Source organism: Saccopteryx bilineata, chromosome 1 (genome assembly GCF_036850765.1).
Source record: "Saccopteryx bilineata isolate mSacBil1 chromosome 1, mSacBil1_pri_phased_curated, whole genome shotgun sequence".
In the NCBI taxonomy this organism is placed as follows: Eukaryota; Metazoa; Chordata; class Mammalia; order Chiroptera; family Emballonuridae; genus Saccopteryx; species Saccopteryx bilineata.
The window spans coordinates 98,615,848-98,631,493 of record NC_089490.1 but is presented as its reverse complement, the minus strand read 5'-3'; the positions used below and the strand labels follow the sequence as shown (position 1 = coordinate 98,631,493).

Genomic DNA, 15,646 nt, shown 5'->3' with positions numbered 1-15,646 from the left:
CCATAGTGTATATGTGCCACATCTTCTTTATCCAGTCATCTATTGACGGGCTTTTTGGTTGTTTCCATGTCCTGGCCACTGTGAACAATGCTGCAATAAACATGGGGCTACATGTGTCTTTACGTATCAATGTTTCTGAGTTTTGGGGGTATATACCCAGTAGAGAGATTGCTGGGTCATAAGGTAGTTCCATTTTCAGTTTTTTGAGGAACCACCATACTTTCTTCCATAATGGTTGTACTACTTTACATTCCCACCAACAGTGTATGAGGGTTCCTTTTTCTCCACAGCCTCTCCAACATTTGCTATTTCCTGTCTTGCTAATAATGGCTAATCGAACAGGTGTGAGGTGGTATCTCATTGCCGTTTTTATTTGCATTTCTCTAATAGCTAAAGAAGATGAGCTCTTTTCATATATCTGTTGGCCATTTGTATTTCTTCCTGGGAGAAGTGTCTGTTCATATCCTCTTCCCATTTTTTTATTGGATTGTTTGTTTGTTGTTGAGTTTTATGAGTTCTTTGTATATTTTGGATATTAGGCCCTTATCTGAGCTGTTGTTTGAAAATATCATTTCCCATTTAGTTGGCTTTCTGTTTATTTTGTTATCAGTTTCTCTTGCTGATCAACGTGGTTTCTAATCAGAGTTTCAAAGGGTAGCAGATCATTGCTTATTTTGTTCATTCATTTAGTTAACATGTATTCCTTCCCTCTTTCTCAGACATTATAAATACCTTTAGGAAAAACACAAATTTCTCTTAACAGTTGCTCAATCTTATCTCATCAATTTCTAGATAAGGACAGTGTTATAGATTGAATTGTGTCCCCTCAACGTGTATATGTTAAAGCTCTAATTGCTAGGGTGGCTGTCTTTGGGGAAGGGGACTCTAAAAAAGTAAATCAAGTTAAATTAGGTCATAAGGGTGGGGCCCTAGTCCTTTGGGATTAATGCCCTTTTAAGAAGAGACATCAGAGAGCACTTGATCTTGCTCTGGTTCTTGTTCTCTCTCTTCCTCTCTCTCTCTCTATATATATATTACCTCAGAGGAAAGGCTATATGAGGACAAAGTGGATATCTGTTCTGCAAGCCACAAAGAGAGTCTCAGAGAAAGTGATCTCCCAGACTTGGATCTAGCCTCCAGAACTATGAGGAAATAAATTTCTGTTGAATATACTCAGTCTATGGTATTGGTATGGCAGCCCAAATTGACTAATACAGACAGGAATCTAAACTTAAGGACTGAAAATGGTTCTAGTACTTATGATGTACATGTTGGGACTAATAATACAACCTCAACAAAAACATATCAATTCATTCAGGTAATTAAATGATACTGATTGAGTAACAAGAGAAGTTGAGGGAAGAAGGTATTCCTGCCTTCCTGGACCATAATAATCTTAGTGACAGAAATATATATATATGTACCAAGTACTAAATAACAATGCCAAATAAATAGTCTGGGCAAATACAGCCCAGAGAAGTTCAAAAAGGAAAAAGTGCCTGACCTATGGTGGTGCAGTGGATAAAGCGTCAACCTGGAATGCTGAGGTTGCCGGTTCAAAACCCCAGGCTTGCCTGGTCAAGGCACATACGAAATATGATGCTTCCTGCTCCTCCCTACCATCTCTCTCTCTCTCTCTCTCTCTCTCTCTTTCTCTCTCTCTGTTCCTTCTTCTCCCCTCTCTAAAATGAATAAAAATAAAATCTTTAAATAAAGAAAAAGAAAAAAGTTTTGGGGGGTTTTGTTTTACCTTTTTCAGTTTCATTTGATGCTCATGAAATGCTACAGTCTTAGAATAAATACAATGAATCCAAAAATTCACCAAGGGTTGCTAGAATTCTTAAACTATGTAGATGAAAGAGTTAATTCTTCCAAACCTTATGGATGAGATAATGATGACTAGGCTTGTTACTCATAAAAGAAAAACACCAGCTTTATTAAGTCAATCAAGTTTATATAATAAGAACTTTTTTTTTGTTAAGTGAACCCTCAGATCAAGTTAAGACTCCTCATTGGGAATGGCTTACATAATGATTAAACAAGGAAAATATAATATAGACTATATAATGTATATCATTTAAAAACTGATATTAACATACTTTGGGTTGCTGATTAATTATGGCTGCCTCTGGATATTTAAAATTTTCTAAAATAGAAAATCATAACTATTTAAACAGAATATCTAAACCTTATATGTTTATAACAAAAGCATACCTTTTTAAAAATTTATCACGCTCTAAATTTAATGACATTGCTGGTATGATCAAAATCTATATTTTAAATACTATGAATTTTTATGCTTACAGGAGTTCTTACAGTTATAAAAGGAAACAAATTTTGAGTTTAAAAAATAACCACCTGTCAATATGTTATAAAAACAAATCCTACCTCCTGTATTCCTAACTGTTCTCCACATTGTCATTCTTGCTTCATCTGACAAGGTCACCAAAAGAGTATTTTAAAACAAAATCGCATAGGGTTAATATCTTGCCAAAAAACTACCCAATGGTTTTTATTGCATTTGGAATAAACACAAACTCTATAAACAGCCTTTAAAACCTCCAAAGCCCCACCTATTCCTCTAATCTCATCTCATACCACTGTACCCACACTCAGTAAGCAATGCTAATTGGGCTTCTGTCCACTCCTCCAAAGTCCCTGACTCTTTCCTGCCAAGATCTTTCCACATGCCAGTTCCCTCTATCCTCTCCCCTTGCCTGCTCAATTGCCAGGCACCTAGTCTAATCTCAGTTTAATGTCACCACCCTCACCATTCATTTGAAATGTCCCTGCTGTTCTCTTTAAGCTTCTGCTCAAGTGTCATCTACTCTGACCACCTTATTGAAAATGACAGCCTCCTGTCATGCATTCCATACCCGTTCCTCTATCTATTTTTCTCCTTAGCATTTATTACTCTCCAGGTCACCATAAAATATACTTATTGAATATGCTTATTGTCTGTTTGCTCCTCTAGAATATAAGCACCAAGAGGGCAGGGTTTTCTGTCTGGTTCACTGCTCTATCCCCAGCGCCTAATATAATGCCTGGCACATATAAGTGCTTAATAACTTCTTTCCTTCCCAGCATTTGTTTCTGTGTTGACTTAATGACTCGCTGAAAGCCTATCTCCCTCTCTAGACTATAAGCCCCATATCTATTTTGTTCATCAGGGAAAATCCTGGATGGTGGTGATTTGAACTAGAATGTTGGTAGTGGAGATGGGAAAATAAAGTGCTATCTAAGGCACAAACACAGAAATATTTTAAATACAAATCTTTATAGCTTAGGTATGTAATGTACTCTCCTTGGTCAATTCTTGGTTTTCATCTTACTTGGCCCCAACGTCCTCAGGATTTGCCCCTTGATGGACCATCCCATCCTCCTTTGAAACACTTTCTCTATCTGGCTTTCAGTTACAGCACATACTTACTGATTTTCTCCTATCACCTTGGCTACTCTTTTTAATCTCTGCCAGTTTGTTTTTATTCTTTCCCCCGCCTCCCTATTGTCAATGTTCAAGCATTCCAGTGTTCAGTCTTTAGACTCTCCTCTTCTCCATCTACACTCACTCCCTTAGCTATTCTGTCAAGAACCATGATGTAATATCATTGATACGTGGACATATCAATGTTTATCGTCTCTGACCTCCAGATTCAAATGTCCAACTACCTATATAATGGCTCTGCCTAAATGTTGAATTACATCTCAATCTTAATATATCTAAAAACCAAACTTATGATCTCCCTAGCTCCTGCCAGAAACCAGTTCCTCCCACAGTCACAATCCCACTCAGGGACCTTCACACTTGCCATTCTCCCTCTTTGACCAACTCTTTCTACAGAAAGCCTCACCACTAGCTACCATATCTACTCATCTTTCTCAAAGACCACTTTTCCTGACTTTCCCTGACCATTCCCCGCATCACCCTATTTTAAATTGTAACACTCATCCTATATCCTCCATCCCCACTACCTGCTCTAATTTTTTTCGCCACCACTTGCCTCCTTGAGAAATAATTTCCTTACATATTTGTTTAGTAGCCATCTATAGTCACCAAAATATGTGCTCCATGAGGATATAACGTTGTATATCTTTTGTCAACTTGATTTTTTTAGTATGGTATCTGAGTATATAGTAGGTGCCCAATAAATAGTTAAATGCATGAAAGAATAATAAAAAAGTTAAAACTATCTCTTCATATTAAATACATAAATGAAAATATAAGTTGAAAGTATTCGTTATTCTGGTATTCTTTGCCACTTGTCTAGATCTGTAAATATTCAATTTGCACTGCACTTTGGGGGAAAGAATGGTAACATAAACAGAAAAGAAACTTAAAAACAGGTAGTTTGAAGTTTGAGATATTAACGTGGTGATAAAACCTCCGAAACGGTACAGATGTGCAAAATTAATGACAAAATCAAGAAAAAGCCACTGTGATCCTAATAAGACTATAAAAAGGAATTAAAGGCCCATGTTCACAGAATAACATACTTCATGGCATCGAGAATGTTTTCAAAAACCTGGTCTACCCCTAAGTTAGGTATTCCTTTTTCTCTGTACACAAAACTGCACCTACAACACGACACTTGTAAACCCCGTGAGTGAGCCCAAAATGTACTGGCAAGGATGGAACAGTATTAGGAGACGCTCAGAAACAGAATGAATGAAACATTGCTTTGTTTTTATTTTGACCCGAGCAGGAAGCCAAGATAGACTGAAGGATTGAAATAGCGATGCATCTCCACTTCTGACGCTTTGCTCACATCTCCAGGGCCCCGGGGCCGCGGCCGGGTCGGACCGCACCGCTGACCCAGCTCCCGGACCACCACCGCCGGCGTCCTGCCCGCATCTGCGCCTCTGGCCCGGAGCTCTCCCGCCAGCCCCGCACCAGCGCGCGCCCTGCCTCCGCTTACCAGCGCCGGTGGAACTCCTGCTTCTGCTCCTCCGTTGTCGCCAGAGCCTTCTTGCTCTTCATGAAGCCTAGCAACTCCTGTATCTCCTTCTCACAGGAGACCAGCAGTGGGTTCTTAGCGTCCAGCGGCCCATAAAACACGGCGAGGGGCAACGGGTCCTCGACGCAGGTGGAACAACGCAATGGGTTCAGAGAGCTCGCCTTCGAGTGCAGGGAAGACTTCGAGATTCTGGTTGAAGCCGGGGGATGTCCTAGCGAAGACACCGGTGTGGCAGTCACATCGGTCGGAGCGGTCCAGGTGGGGCGTTGCGCCGCCATGTTGACAAGACCCCGGCTGGACCAGGAATGTATATACACGCGGTTGCCTGGCGACGGTCTCGCGGCAACCAGGCACCCAGAACGTTTTCGGGGAAACACAGCGGCCCCTAGAGGGCAAAAGGAAAAAACAACCGGGTCCGGAAAAGAATGTTGCTCCTGAGAAGTTTTTTTGGGGGGTGGGGTTGTTTTTGTTTTTGGTGGTTGGGGGGGGGGGCTGTTTGTTTGTTCTTGTTTGTTTGTTTTTGTTTTTCTTGTCCTCTTCTCACCGATGAGAAAGAGAAAAGGTTCTTGACAGAGAAGCGGCAAATTAGAGAGCCATAACATATAATCAAATTCAAACGATACCCATTTTTTTATTTAGACCACTTAATAGTGATGACCGTCATTAATAGGTACTAGGCATTGCTCTAAGCATTTGAAACATAACCTCATTTAATCATTGTAATAGCTTCACAACTTAGGATATTATTAGTATCTGCATTTCAGTTTAAGAAACCAAGTTTACAAAGATTTAGTCGTGTGACCAAGGTCACAGGAACCAGGTCTCAACCTTCTGACTTTAAAGCCTGTGCTCAAAATGAATAGCCTGTATTGACCATCTCTGAAACACTAAGTTTATTAATAAAATTGAATTTTAAAAATATCTGACTAGCAATTTAAAAATCAAGTACACGCAAATGGTCCATTCTCTTCCCTCTGTACTGTAACTGTGGAATGATGTCTGTCTAATAATTATGATTATTTTATACTGATTCATTTGTATTTTAAACATATCCAATTGTTACTGTATTCTTAATTAAAGAGCATTTTGCTCAACCTTAATTATTGGACACTAATGTGTACTAGTGTTTGAAGTATGAACTCTCAAAATACTTTCTCATTTTAAACAGGGACCTTAGGAGACTTTGCTTCTGATGGGGAAACTAAACTACAGGCCTCAAGGGTAATATCTGGGAGCAAGGAAAGTACTTCTTTCTCTGCATGTTATATGCAACAGTAAGATCTATTCGATCTATTGATTGATTGATAGTATGAGTTTCCAAATAGGAAACCTGCTTTCTTTCTAAATTATGCAATACCAAAAATTATCTGTGAGAAGGATCAGAAATATTCGTTAGTTTAGAAAAATAGGTCCCTAACACCAGAAGTTGTTACTGGAATAACACTGAAAATGGTTTTGTCACACTTATAAATACAGTGACCCTAATATCCTGTGAACCCAATTTCCCACTTAAGCTTAAGAGGCTTATTGGACCACCGCCTGATTTCTTTCAGCCATGTCCTGATTTTTTGCGGGCTCTGTGAGGTTGTGCTAATTTGTGAGGCTGGCTTAATATGTCATGTGTACTGTACTCTCATATTCTTTGAAGAAAAATTATAATAATTTTGTTTCAAGGCAGGTAATTATGGCCTGAGAATCTTCCTGGTGCTCTGACACCTCACAGTAGGAATTCAACCCTCTCATCAGAATGTTGAAATCATCCTTTGATCAAGATTTTATCTTGTGTCTAAGTAAGCAGTAAAAAATGTTAAGACTTTTAAATTTTTAAGTCCAAAAATATTCATGCTTGGGGCATTTACAGAAAAGTATTTTTAAAAATCTTTTTCTTTTCTTTTCTTTTTAAATCAGCTTGGTAAATCTTTCTCTTCTCATCTATCTTTGTTCTCACATAACAAACTTGTCCAATTAGGATCAAAAGCTGGTATAATATGCCAGTGAGTAGTCCTATCCATTATATTGATGAAAGTGAAACTGCCGTATAAAATTAAAGTGGTCAGAGGTAAGAAAAGAAAATATAAATAAAACAAATAAAGTGGGATTTTTCTCCATGATCTGGCTGCTTTCACAACCTTAACCATAATGCTGACACATTTCAAAGTCACTGGTGAAGAAAATGTGACTAATGAATTTCAAATACTTGAATTATGAAACATAGCATCTTAGTCATCTTCTTCCTTGTACATCCTATGTTAATGCTTAACTTTCAGTAGGTTTTGGGGCTTGTTGAATAATGTAAATGGGTGCTTTACTCTGAATCATCCACGTGGTAAAATGAGTTTCCATTTTATTCAGTTTGAATTATATTTGAAGCATTTATTTTTTTTAAGATTACAGAGGTGGTATCTTTCTTGTAATGAGATACAGCTATTAAAATATCTTTTCTATTTCCTTGTCACTTTGCTTTATTCTTTTCACTGTAGTGAAAGAATGGAGCTCTGCAACTGTTGTGTCTGACAGGGCTAAGTAATGTAAATAGCTCTCATAAATAATGTAAATTGCCGTTTCCTTATAATTAGTGTCTTTGCAGGCAGAAAGAATCTTTTTCGCCCGTCCAAGGGTCTTTATCATCTAAAGTTACTGTTAGAGAAAGAAGTAATAACATTAGTACCCTTTCTATTCCTAATTTAGTTGTTAATCATTTGGACTGTCCTAAATATGTACATATATATATATATATATGGTTTGTTTTTTTTAAAGCTCTAAGTTCTCCCCTTGCCACTTCACCATCTAATTTAGGTCATATGCTTTAACTCCTTCATTCTTTCATTCAGTAAAATGCAACTGTTTCTTTAGGGTGACATACAGAATGAATGCATAAATGAACCCACACATTCCCTACAAAGAACAGATGACACACAACTGACCATGATTAAAAAAAAAAAGGCTTTGAAATGTGCTATGATGAAGGTTCAAAAAATGCTAGATGAGTCTCAAGATGACGCTTGGAACTGGAAAGAGAACAGAGGATTGTAGAAGGGGTGATGTTTTAGCTGCCACTCATTAACAGAAAGACCCTTGCAACAGGGCTTTGCCTTTTTACTGAGATAACCTAGTACACAACACAATAAATAGTTCAAATGTCATGAAGAATGTTTAACTTATGTGTTCTTATGCACCAATGTCACCCCATTAAATTTAACTTCTAAAAACAGCAAAAAAGAATATTCCAGGAATAGCCTAGTAAAGCTCACTCCTTAGCATAGCTTTCTTTCATGGGTACCATTCTTTCTGTAGCTTCACAAAGAATATTAGTCTGCATGTTCTCAGAGGTGATTTACAAAACTCATTAAAGATATGGAAATTATTTGTGAAACTAAATTTAAAAAAAAGAAGTAAATGAGTTAATATACAGTATGTAAAACCCATAAAATAGTAAATAATCTACTGTGTGAACACCATACTGAAAAGTATCAACAGTAGGCTCAGATTGATGGCAAAATCAGATTTAAAAATACGACTTGGATAAATCAACTCATTATAGACCATCAGTGGGAGTCTGGAGTCAGGATATCTAACAAGGATATCAGCAACACTATCTAGGACAGATGGGAAGATATGTTTTTAAAACCTAAAATCCTCCCCAGAGGGACACAGATCTGGATGGTAAGATCCCCACACCTTTCGAGTCTTTGATGCGTGAATAAACATCTGCAATTCCTCTGAAGTGCAGGATTGCTTCTAATTTAACAGTTTGGTATAGATAGTTTCAAAGACTTCCACTTGGCTCTTCCACCCATAACAGCTATAATGATATATGTTAGGGATCCAGTGTAAGCGGTCTGCTAAATACTAAGTCTCCCCTTCAACTGAAGGTTCTGGGTTTGTGAACTGCTTGAGGTCTGGAAACTAGATGAGGAACCACAACTTGCCATTGCAACAACTAATATCAGACTTTTGCTTCCAATGTCATTATAAAAGAGTGACATGCTCAGCCTCTTTGATTCCATTTTGTTCAGGCCTGCCTTGTTCTCATGACCTTCATTCAGCCTTATAGCTTCTGCTTGGTCTCACATATAGACATAATAATCATTAGAGGAATTCTGTTTTCAGCATTACAAAAACCACCCCTTACCAGAAAGTGCCTCTCCCGAAGAGATAAGGAAGGTATGTATTGTTTATTAAAGACATGCAGGAACCTCGCCACCAGACTCACATTAACTATCGCAGTCTTCCTCAAACACCTGCTGGGCGCTGGTACCCAAATATCTTTGGGTCATCAATCACCTCTTAACACTCCCATTTCCCCTTCCCTTGACATAAAAGAAGCCTGAACTCTGTACTTTCTTAAGATGGATTTGAGGGTTACATCTCACATCTTCTCAGTTGGTATCTTTCCCATCAATTAAAATCCTGGACGAAGAAGATGGCAACAGTGTAGACAGACATTCCAACTGCCACCTCCAAGGACCAAATTGGATACAACTTAATTAAAGAACAATCATCTTGAAAAACCAACTTTGGACTAAACTAAGAGGAGTCTATAACCAAGGATCACCGAAGAAGACACACCAAGACTGGTAGGAAGGGCAGAGACACGGAAAGGGCTGGCCGCTCCCAGAAGCGAGTGGTGGCCCAGAGGGACTCTCACAGCTGGGTAGGTTGCCCTGAGAGGTGTGGGTCCTCAGCCCCAGGACCAGGGCCCCAGCCTAGAACCCCAGAACCTAGAAGAGGTGCCCAGACAGCATTAAGCTGTGAAAAGAGCCAGGTTTCTGAGAAAGAGACACAGCTCTCAGAAACAGACTGTTTTATTTATTTATTTATTTATTTATTTTGTATTTTTCTGAAGCTGGAAACCGGGAGAGACAGTCAGACAGACTCCCGCATGCGCCCGACCAGGATCCACCCGGCACGCCCACCAGGGGCAACGCTCTGCCCACCAGGGGGCGATGCTCTGCCCCTCCGGGGCATCGCTCTGCCACGACCAGAGCCACTCTAGCGCCTGGGGCAGAGGCCAAGGAGCCATCCCCAGCGCTCGGGCCATCTTTGCTCCAATGGAGCCTTGGCTGCGGGAGGGGAAGAGAGAGACAGAGAGGAAGGAGGGGGGGTGGAGAAGCGAATGGGCGCTTCTCCTGTGTGCCCTGGCCGGGAATCGAACCCGGGTCCCCCGCACGCCAGGCCGACGCTCTACCGCTGAGCCAACCGGCCAGGGCCAGAAACAGACTGTTTTAAAGAGCCCGGGCAGAAAACCTCATTCACAGCCGCTCACCCGGGGCTCTGGTGGGGGAGAGCTGAAAGGACTGGAGTTGCGAGAGGAGACTGTAAAGTTGGAGGCCCAGGGAGAGACACTGTGGGGGATGGCCACCAGAACCCCTGTGCTGAGTCATTCTCCAATACTGCAGTCACCTTCTTTCTTGGGTGGAGCAATCAATCCCCTCTGAGTGGCATCAGTCTGGGATAAAGCAATTACCCCACCCTCAGGAGTCTCTCCTAGCCATCATGGCGATGGGTAGTTCTGAGAGGCCAGGAAGCAGGGGGCGCATCAGTGAATCAGTTTTCTGGTGTTGAGACCACAGTTCCCTGCCACACTTTCCTTAGCCTGGTGCTTCCACCTCACCAGGCAACTCAGTTGAAAATGTGGGTGGGCAAACCACACCTCTGGGTCTCAGAGGCCACACCCTCTGGACTCCTAGGGCCTCACCCTACTGAGGTCTGTGAAAAAAGTCTGGATAGACTGACACCTGGGGCCAAGAGGCTGAGCCACACCCACCTCCCTTCCTAATCACTGAATTGCTGCAGGCTCTAGACCAGGGGTCTCAAACTCGCGGCCCACGGGCCACATGCGGCCCACCGAACAATTTTGTGCGGCCCGCAGACTAATCCACGAAGTTCAAAATATTTTGGATAAAATTAAGTAAGCCTAGGGGCCTACTTGTATTTTTCATTTCTCTAGCATCCTAGCTAGATATTAGCTTAGTTAACAGCAGTTGTGATGCGAACTACAGTTTCTGGTCATTTTGTGACACTGAGTAAACTGCATGTACGATTGTGCTTGTTGTACTGATTTTTTTTTTGTTTTCAACTGCAGTGAGAAAAGTGTTGCGTAACAGTTGCCTTTTGTAGACCTAGTGCGGCCCGCCGAAGGGCTGTGATCTTGCTCTGCGGCCCACATGCTGAGTTGAGTTTGAGACCCCTGCTCTAGACTCTAGCAGAGGTTTTTTTCAGCAGCTGAGCCCAACAAGCATCCAGCAGACAGGCTGCAGGAGGCAAGACTTAGGAAAACTTGGCCATTTGAGCAGACACTCCCCAGGACCAGAGTGGGTAAAAGCCAGCGTAGGAGTGCAGCTTGGTATTTCCATGTACACCTGGGTCCAGCAGAGGCAACCACAAACTCTGAATTGCTTGTAACTCCAAGAAGGTTGCTGAGGGGTGGTCATGGGCAGTGTCTCCCACTGGTCTGCACTGGGTTCCTGCTTGAAAGGCCCAGGGCTGGCACATCCAGAGGCCAGCTGTGGAAAGAATCAGTTCAGGACCTAACAACCCTTGCTAGAGTGGTATCCTAAGGAAAAGCTCCTCACACCGGGCCCAGCTGAGGCAAGTTCCACTCTCTGTGATCAGCACTGGCACAGTGTCTCATGTGCATTGGATAGGGTGGAGCTTCACAGTCAGCCGGCCTGGGCGCTGGATATTCTGTCCTTCTAGGCTAGATTCCACAGGGGGAAGGGAGAGAGGCTTGGAGCCTGGACATTTAAAGTGTGGGTCCCTGTGAGTCTATTGTTGGATCTGGTTGAGGGGCTTAGCCACCTTCAGGAGGGGCACAGTCAGCCCCAGGAGAGAACTCTTTCGGTCTTCCTTCCTGAGACCAGGGTCTCACCAGCTGAAAGAACTTCTGCAGAGGGGACTGTTGGCCACACTCAGTATAAACCTGCTGCTCACCTTTTTGGGAAAAAATAAAATTTGAGTATCCAGGAGTGCCTGAGGGATCAAGCTTTGGAGTAGGGGCCACATTCCCTGTACTGAGCTCCTGACCAAGAGACTCCTAAAGTAGGGGGTCCCACAAACACTGTACAGTGGTACCTTGAGATATGAGTTTAATTAGTTCTGTAACCAAGCTTGTAAGTCAGTCAACTCATATATCAAATTTCTCCCATTTAAAATAACTGAAATAGATTTAATTCGTTCCAGCCCTGTGAAACATCCCCAAAACATTCTAAATTATGAAAAAAGACATTTTTAATTAAGAAACACACATGTATACTTTACCAATGCATACCAAATATATGAAATAAGAGAAAAAAGTGTTATTTATTACTGTATTCTTACCTTGGAGACAGATGAGTGCAGCTAATGGAGGTGAATGGCGGAGGAGGAGGGAGGGAGGAAGGGATGCAGGCACTGTAGACACGTAAACTAAAACTGCACTGTCAACACTAAATGTAAACTAAAACTGCATTTTCTTTAAACAAAACTAAAACTGTACTTTCTTTACTTAAAATGAAACCACAAAAACTTAATTGTAAAAAAAAATGTACTTTCTTAACGTTAAACTTAACCTAAGCTTAACATTATATATTTTTCTTTAATCATCACCTGTTTTTGCCTTTTTGGCTGCACTTTCAGCACTTTCACTTGCAGGACTTTTGAATAAAAATCTATCCAAAGAGGTTTGCTTTTGCCTGCCTAAAGTGTTACAGAAATGTGACAAACAAGTGTCATTAAAAAGTGCTGAAGCACGACCAGTTGAAACTTTTTCTGAATGTTTCTTTTCAATGAAACTTGAAGCTTCTCCCACATTGCCAGCATGTCTTTAATTTCACTTATAGAAATCACTTCCTTTGACTCTACCTCCTCCTCACTACTAATCTCTTGCAGAAGCTCCGTATGTTGCATCATCTATAGCTCCTTCAACTCCTCAGTTGAAAGTTCCTCTTCATATTCCTTGACAAGCTCCTTTATGTCACCCTCATCTACCTCCAGACCCATCGACTTTCCGAGGGACACAATCTCCTCCAACACTTCTACCTTGGTCTCAGTCTCTGGTTTGAATCCTTCGAAGTCCCTGTCTGCAACAACATCAGACCATAACTTTTTCCATGCAGAGTTCAAGGTTCTTCTTGTAACCTCTTGCCATGCCAAGTCAATAATGTGTAAACATATCACGATGTTGCAGTAATCTTTCCAAAACTCTCAAAGGGTTCGAATTGTATTCTCAGCCACCTCAAAGCAGTGGTGGAACAAGTGCTTTGTGTAAAGCTTTCTAAAGTTGGAAATGACCTGCTGATCCATAGGTTGCAAGATTGAAGTCATGTTGGGTGGGAGGTAGAGGACTTTCACAAATTTGAACTCATCGAGAATATCATCTTCAAGACCAGGTGGGTGGGCTGGAGCATTAAAAAGGATTAGTAATACTTTTATCGGGAGTTTATTTTCTTGAAGATATTTCTTCACTGCAGGACTAAAGAAGAGATTTACCCATTCAAGAAAAAACAGCCGTGTAACCCATGCCCTAGCATTGGTGCGCCACATAACCCGCAGTTTTTCTTTAAGAATCTTGTGAGTCTTAAAGGCTTGAGGATTTTCAGAATGATACACTAGCAGTGGCTTTACTTTACAGTCACTGCTAGCATTTGCACACAATGCAAGGATCAGCCGGTCCTTCATGGATTTATGACCTAGCAGCTTCTTCTCCTCTGCAGTGATGAAAGTCGTCTGGGGCATTTTTTTCCAAAACAATCCTGTTTCATCACAGTTGAACACTTGTTGGGGGATGTAGCCTTCCTTTGTGATAAGCGCAACAAAACATGCAATGTACTCCTCAGCTGCCTTAACATCAGCACTCACAGCTTCACCATGCCTCACCACCGAGTGGATGCCAGATCTCTTCTTGAAATTTTCAAACCAGCCGTGACTTGCCTAAAACATATCTTCTGCTGCCTCTTTTGAGGTTGATGGTTCTTTCTTCTTCAAGTCCCTGTAAATAATACGTGCCTTTTTGCATATTACAGTCTCTGTCACTGTATCTCCTGCCAGCTCTTTCTCTTTCACCCACACCAGCAGAAGCTTTTCCATTTCTTCATGGATATTTGTCCTTAATTGGAACAGAATTATAGTTCCTTTTGCTGGATTTGCACTTTTGATGGCATCCTTTTGTTTAAGGATGGTACAAATTGTAGATGTATTGCGGTCGCACAGCCTTGCCAGTTCAATCACTTGTACACTATGCTCATATTTTGCTATTATTTCTTGCTTTACTTCTATTGACATCATTCTCTTATTCTTCTCACCACTGTTTTTTACACTCACTTTCTTTGGCCCCATGATAGCACACAAAGAAGTTAGTAAAAAATGCAAAAATGCTGCAAGAACGTGTACAGCAAATGAGATTCGACTTGATTCTGTGGGTAACACGTGAGAAAAAACAAGATGCTGGTGTTGTGCTGCTGATACTGGACCCGTGCGCCAATGCGCCAACTAGCGGCAGCTTCCTTAATCACGACTCCTATTGGAATTTCGCTCAGACCTCAAACAAAAATACAGACCGAGTCACAGCTCATATCTCAAAAAAAAAAAATTGTGGCCCTGGCCGGTTGGCTCAGCGGTAGAGTGTCGGCCTGGCGTGCGGGGGACCCGGGTTCGATTCCCGGCCAGGGCACATAGGAGAAGCGCCCATCTGCTTCTCCACCCCTCCCCCTCCTTCCTCTCTGTCTCTCTCTTTCCCTCCCGCAGCCAAGGCTCCATTGGAGCAAAGATGGCCCGGGTGCTGGGGATGGCTCCTTGGCCTCTGCCCCAGGTGCTAGAGTGGCACTGGTCGTGGCAGAGCGATGCCCCGGAGGGGCAGAGCATCGCCCCCTGGTGGGCAGAGCGTTGCCCCTGGTGGGCATGCCGGGTGGATCCCGGTCGGGCACATGTGGGAGTCTGTCTGACTGTCTCTCCCCATTTCCAGCTTCAGAAAAATACAAAAAAAAAAATTGTATGTTGGTCTACTCGTATCTCAAGGTACCACTGTATTCACAACCTCAGCAGCCCTTACCCACCAACCATGCAATCTGTAGAGGGGTAGGTTGAGTGAACCCAATCTGAGCCCACACTACAGTCTTATTACAGAAGACTCTGTGGGAACATCAGGCAGCTGCAAGAGGAGGAGAAGCAGCTGAAAAGTAGAGACAAATCTTACAGAGCTTGGGACTTTTACAAAGCTGTTGTCATTTCCAAGCAGGAGGAAGCTGATTGTTATACAAAGGTTGGCCCCTCCCACAATACCCAGACACAAAAAACACAGACACAAACAGCAAAAAGTACAGTAGCTGCATACTGGTATCCCATAGTAGGTTACAAACAACAGCTGACACCAACCCAAGAAGAACTAGAGCCAACACTACTGGTAGTGGGTGGTGACAGCAACAACCCTAGACTCAACTACCTACATAAGCAGCACACCCAAAGGTTGAGTCTAGCAGGCACCAGACACTGTGGAAAATAAATACGCCCAACAAGACAAACATTGCTCAGTGTGTAATACATTCTTAGAACAAGGAAAACAAGTGGCCTGGAGGACAGTACCACTGAGCCCATCTTCTTCATGAAGACCACACAAAAATTTCAAAGTCAGCGCTAACTAATACACAGGCAAAATGGGTAGACAAAGAAATGCGACCCAAATGAATCAAGAAGAAAAAGAACTGAATGAGATGGAA

The 15,646-nt window shown here is 41.9% G+C and overlaps 1 protein-coding gene across 1 annotated transcript in view; it reads right to left on the bottom strand.

Annotated features, from left to right (window-relative positions):
- The window catches only part of CFAP54 (cilia and flagella associated protein 54), a 317,030-nt gene extending 311,797 nt beyond the window's left edge, over positions 1-5,233 (bottom strand). The window contains exon 1 of the mRNA XM_066262086.1: positions 4,917-5,233. Within this exon, the coding sequence (XP_066118183.1) occupies positions 4,917-5,233 (317 nt within the window). The remainder of the gene's footprint in view (positions 1-4,916) is intronic.
- Between the last annotated feature and the right edge of the window lie 10,413 nt (positions 5,234-15,646).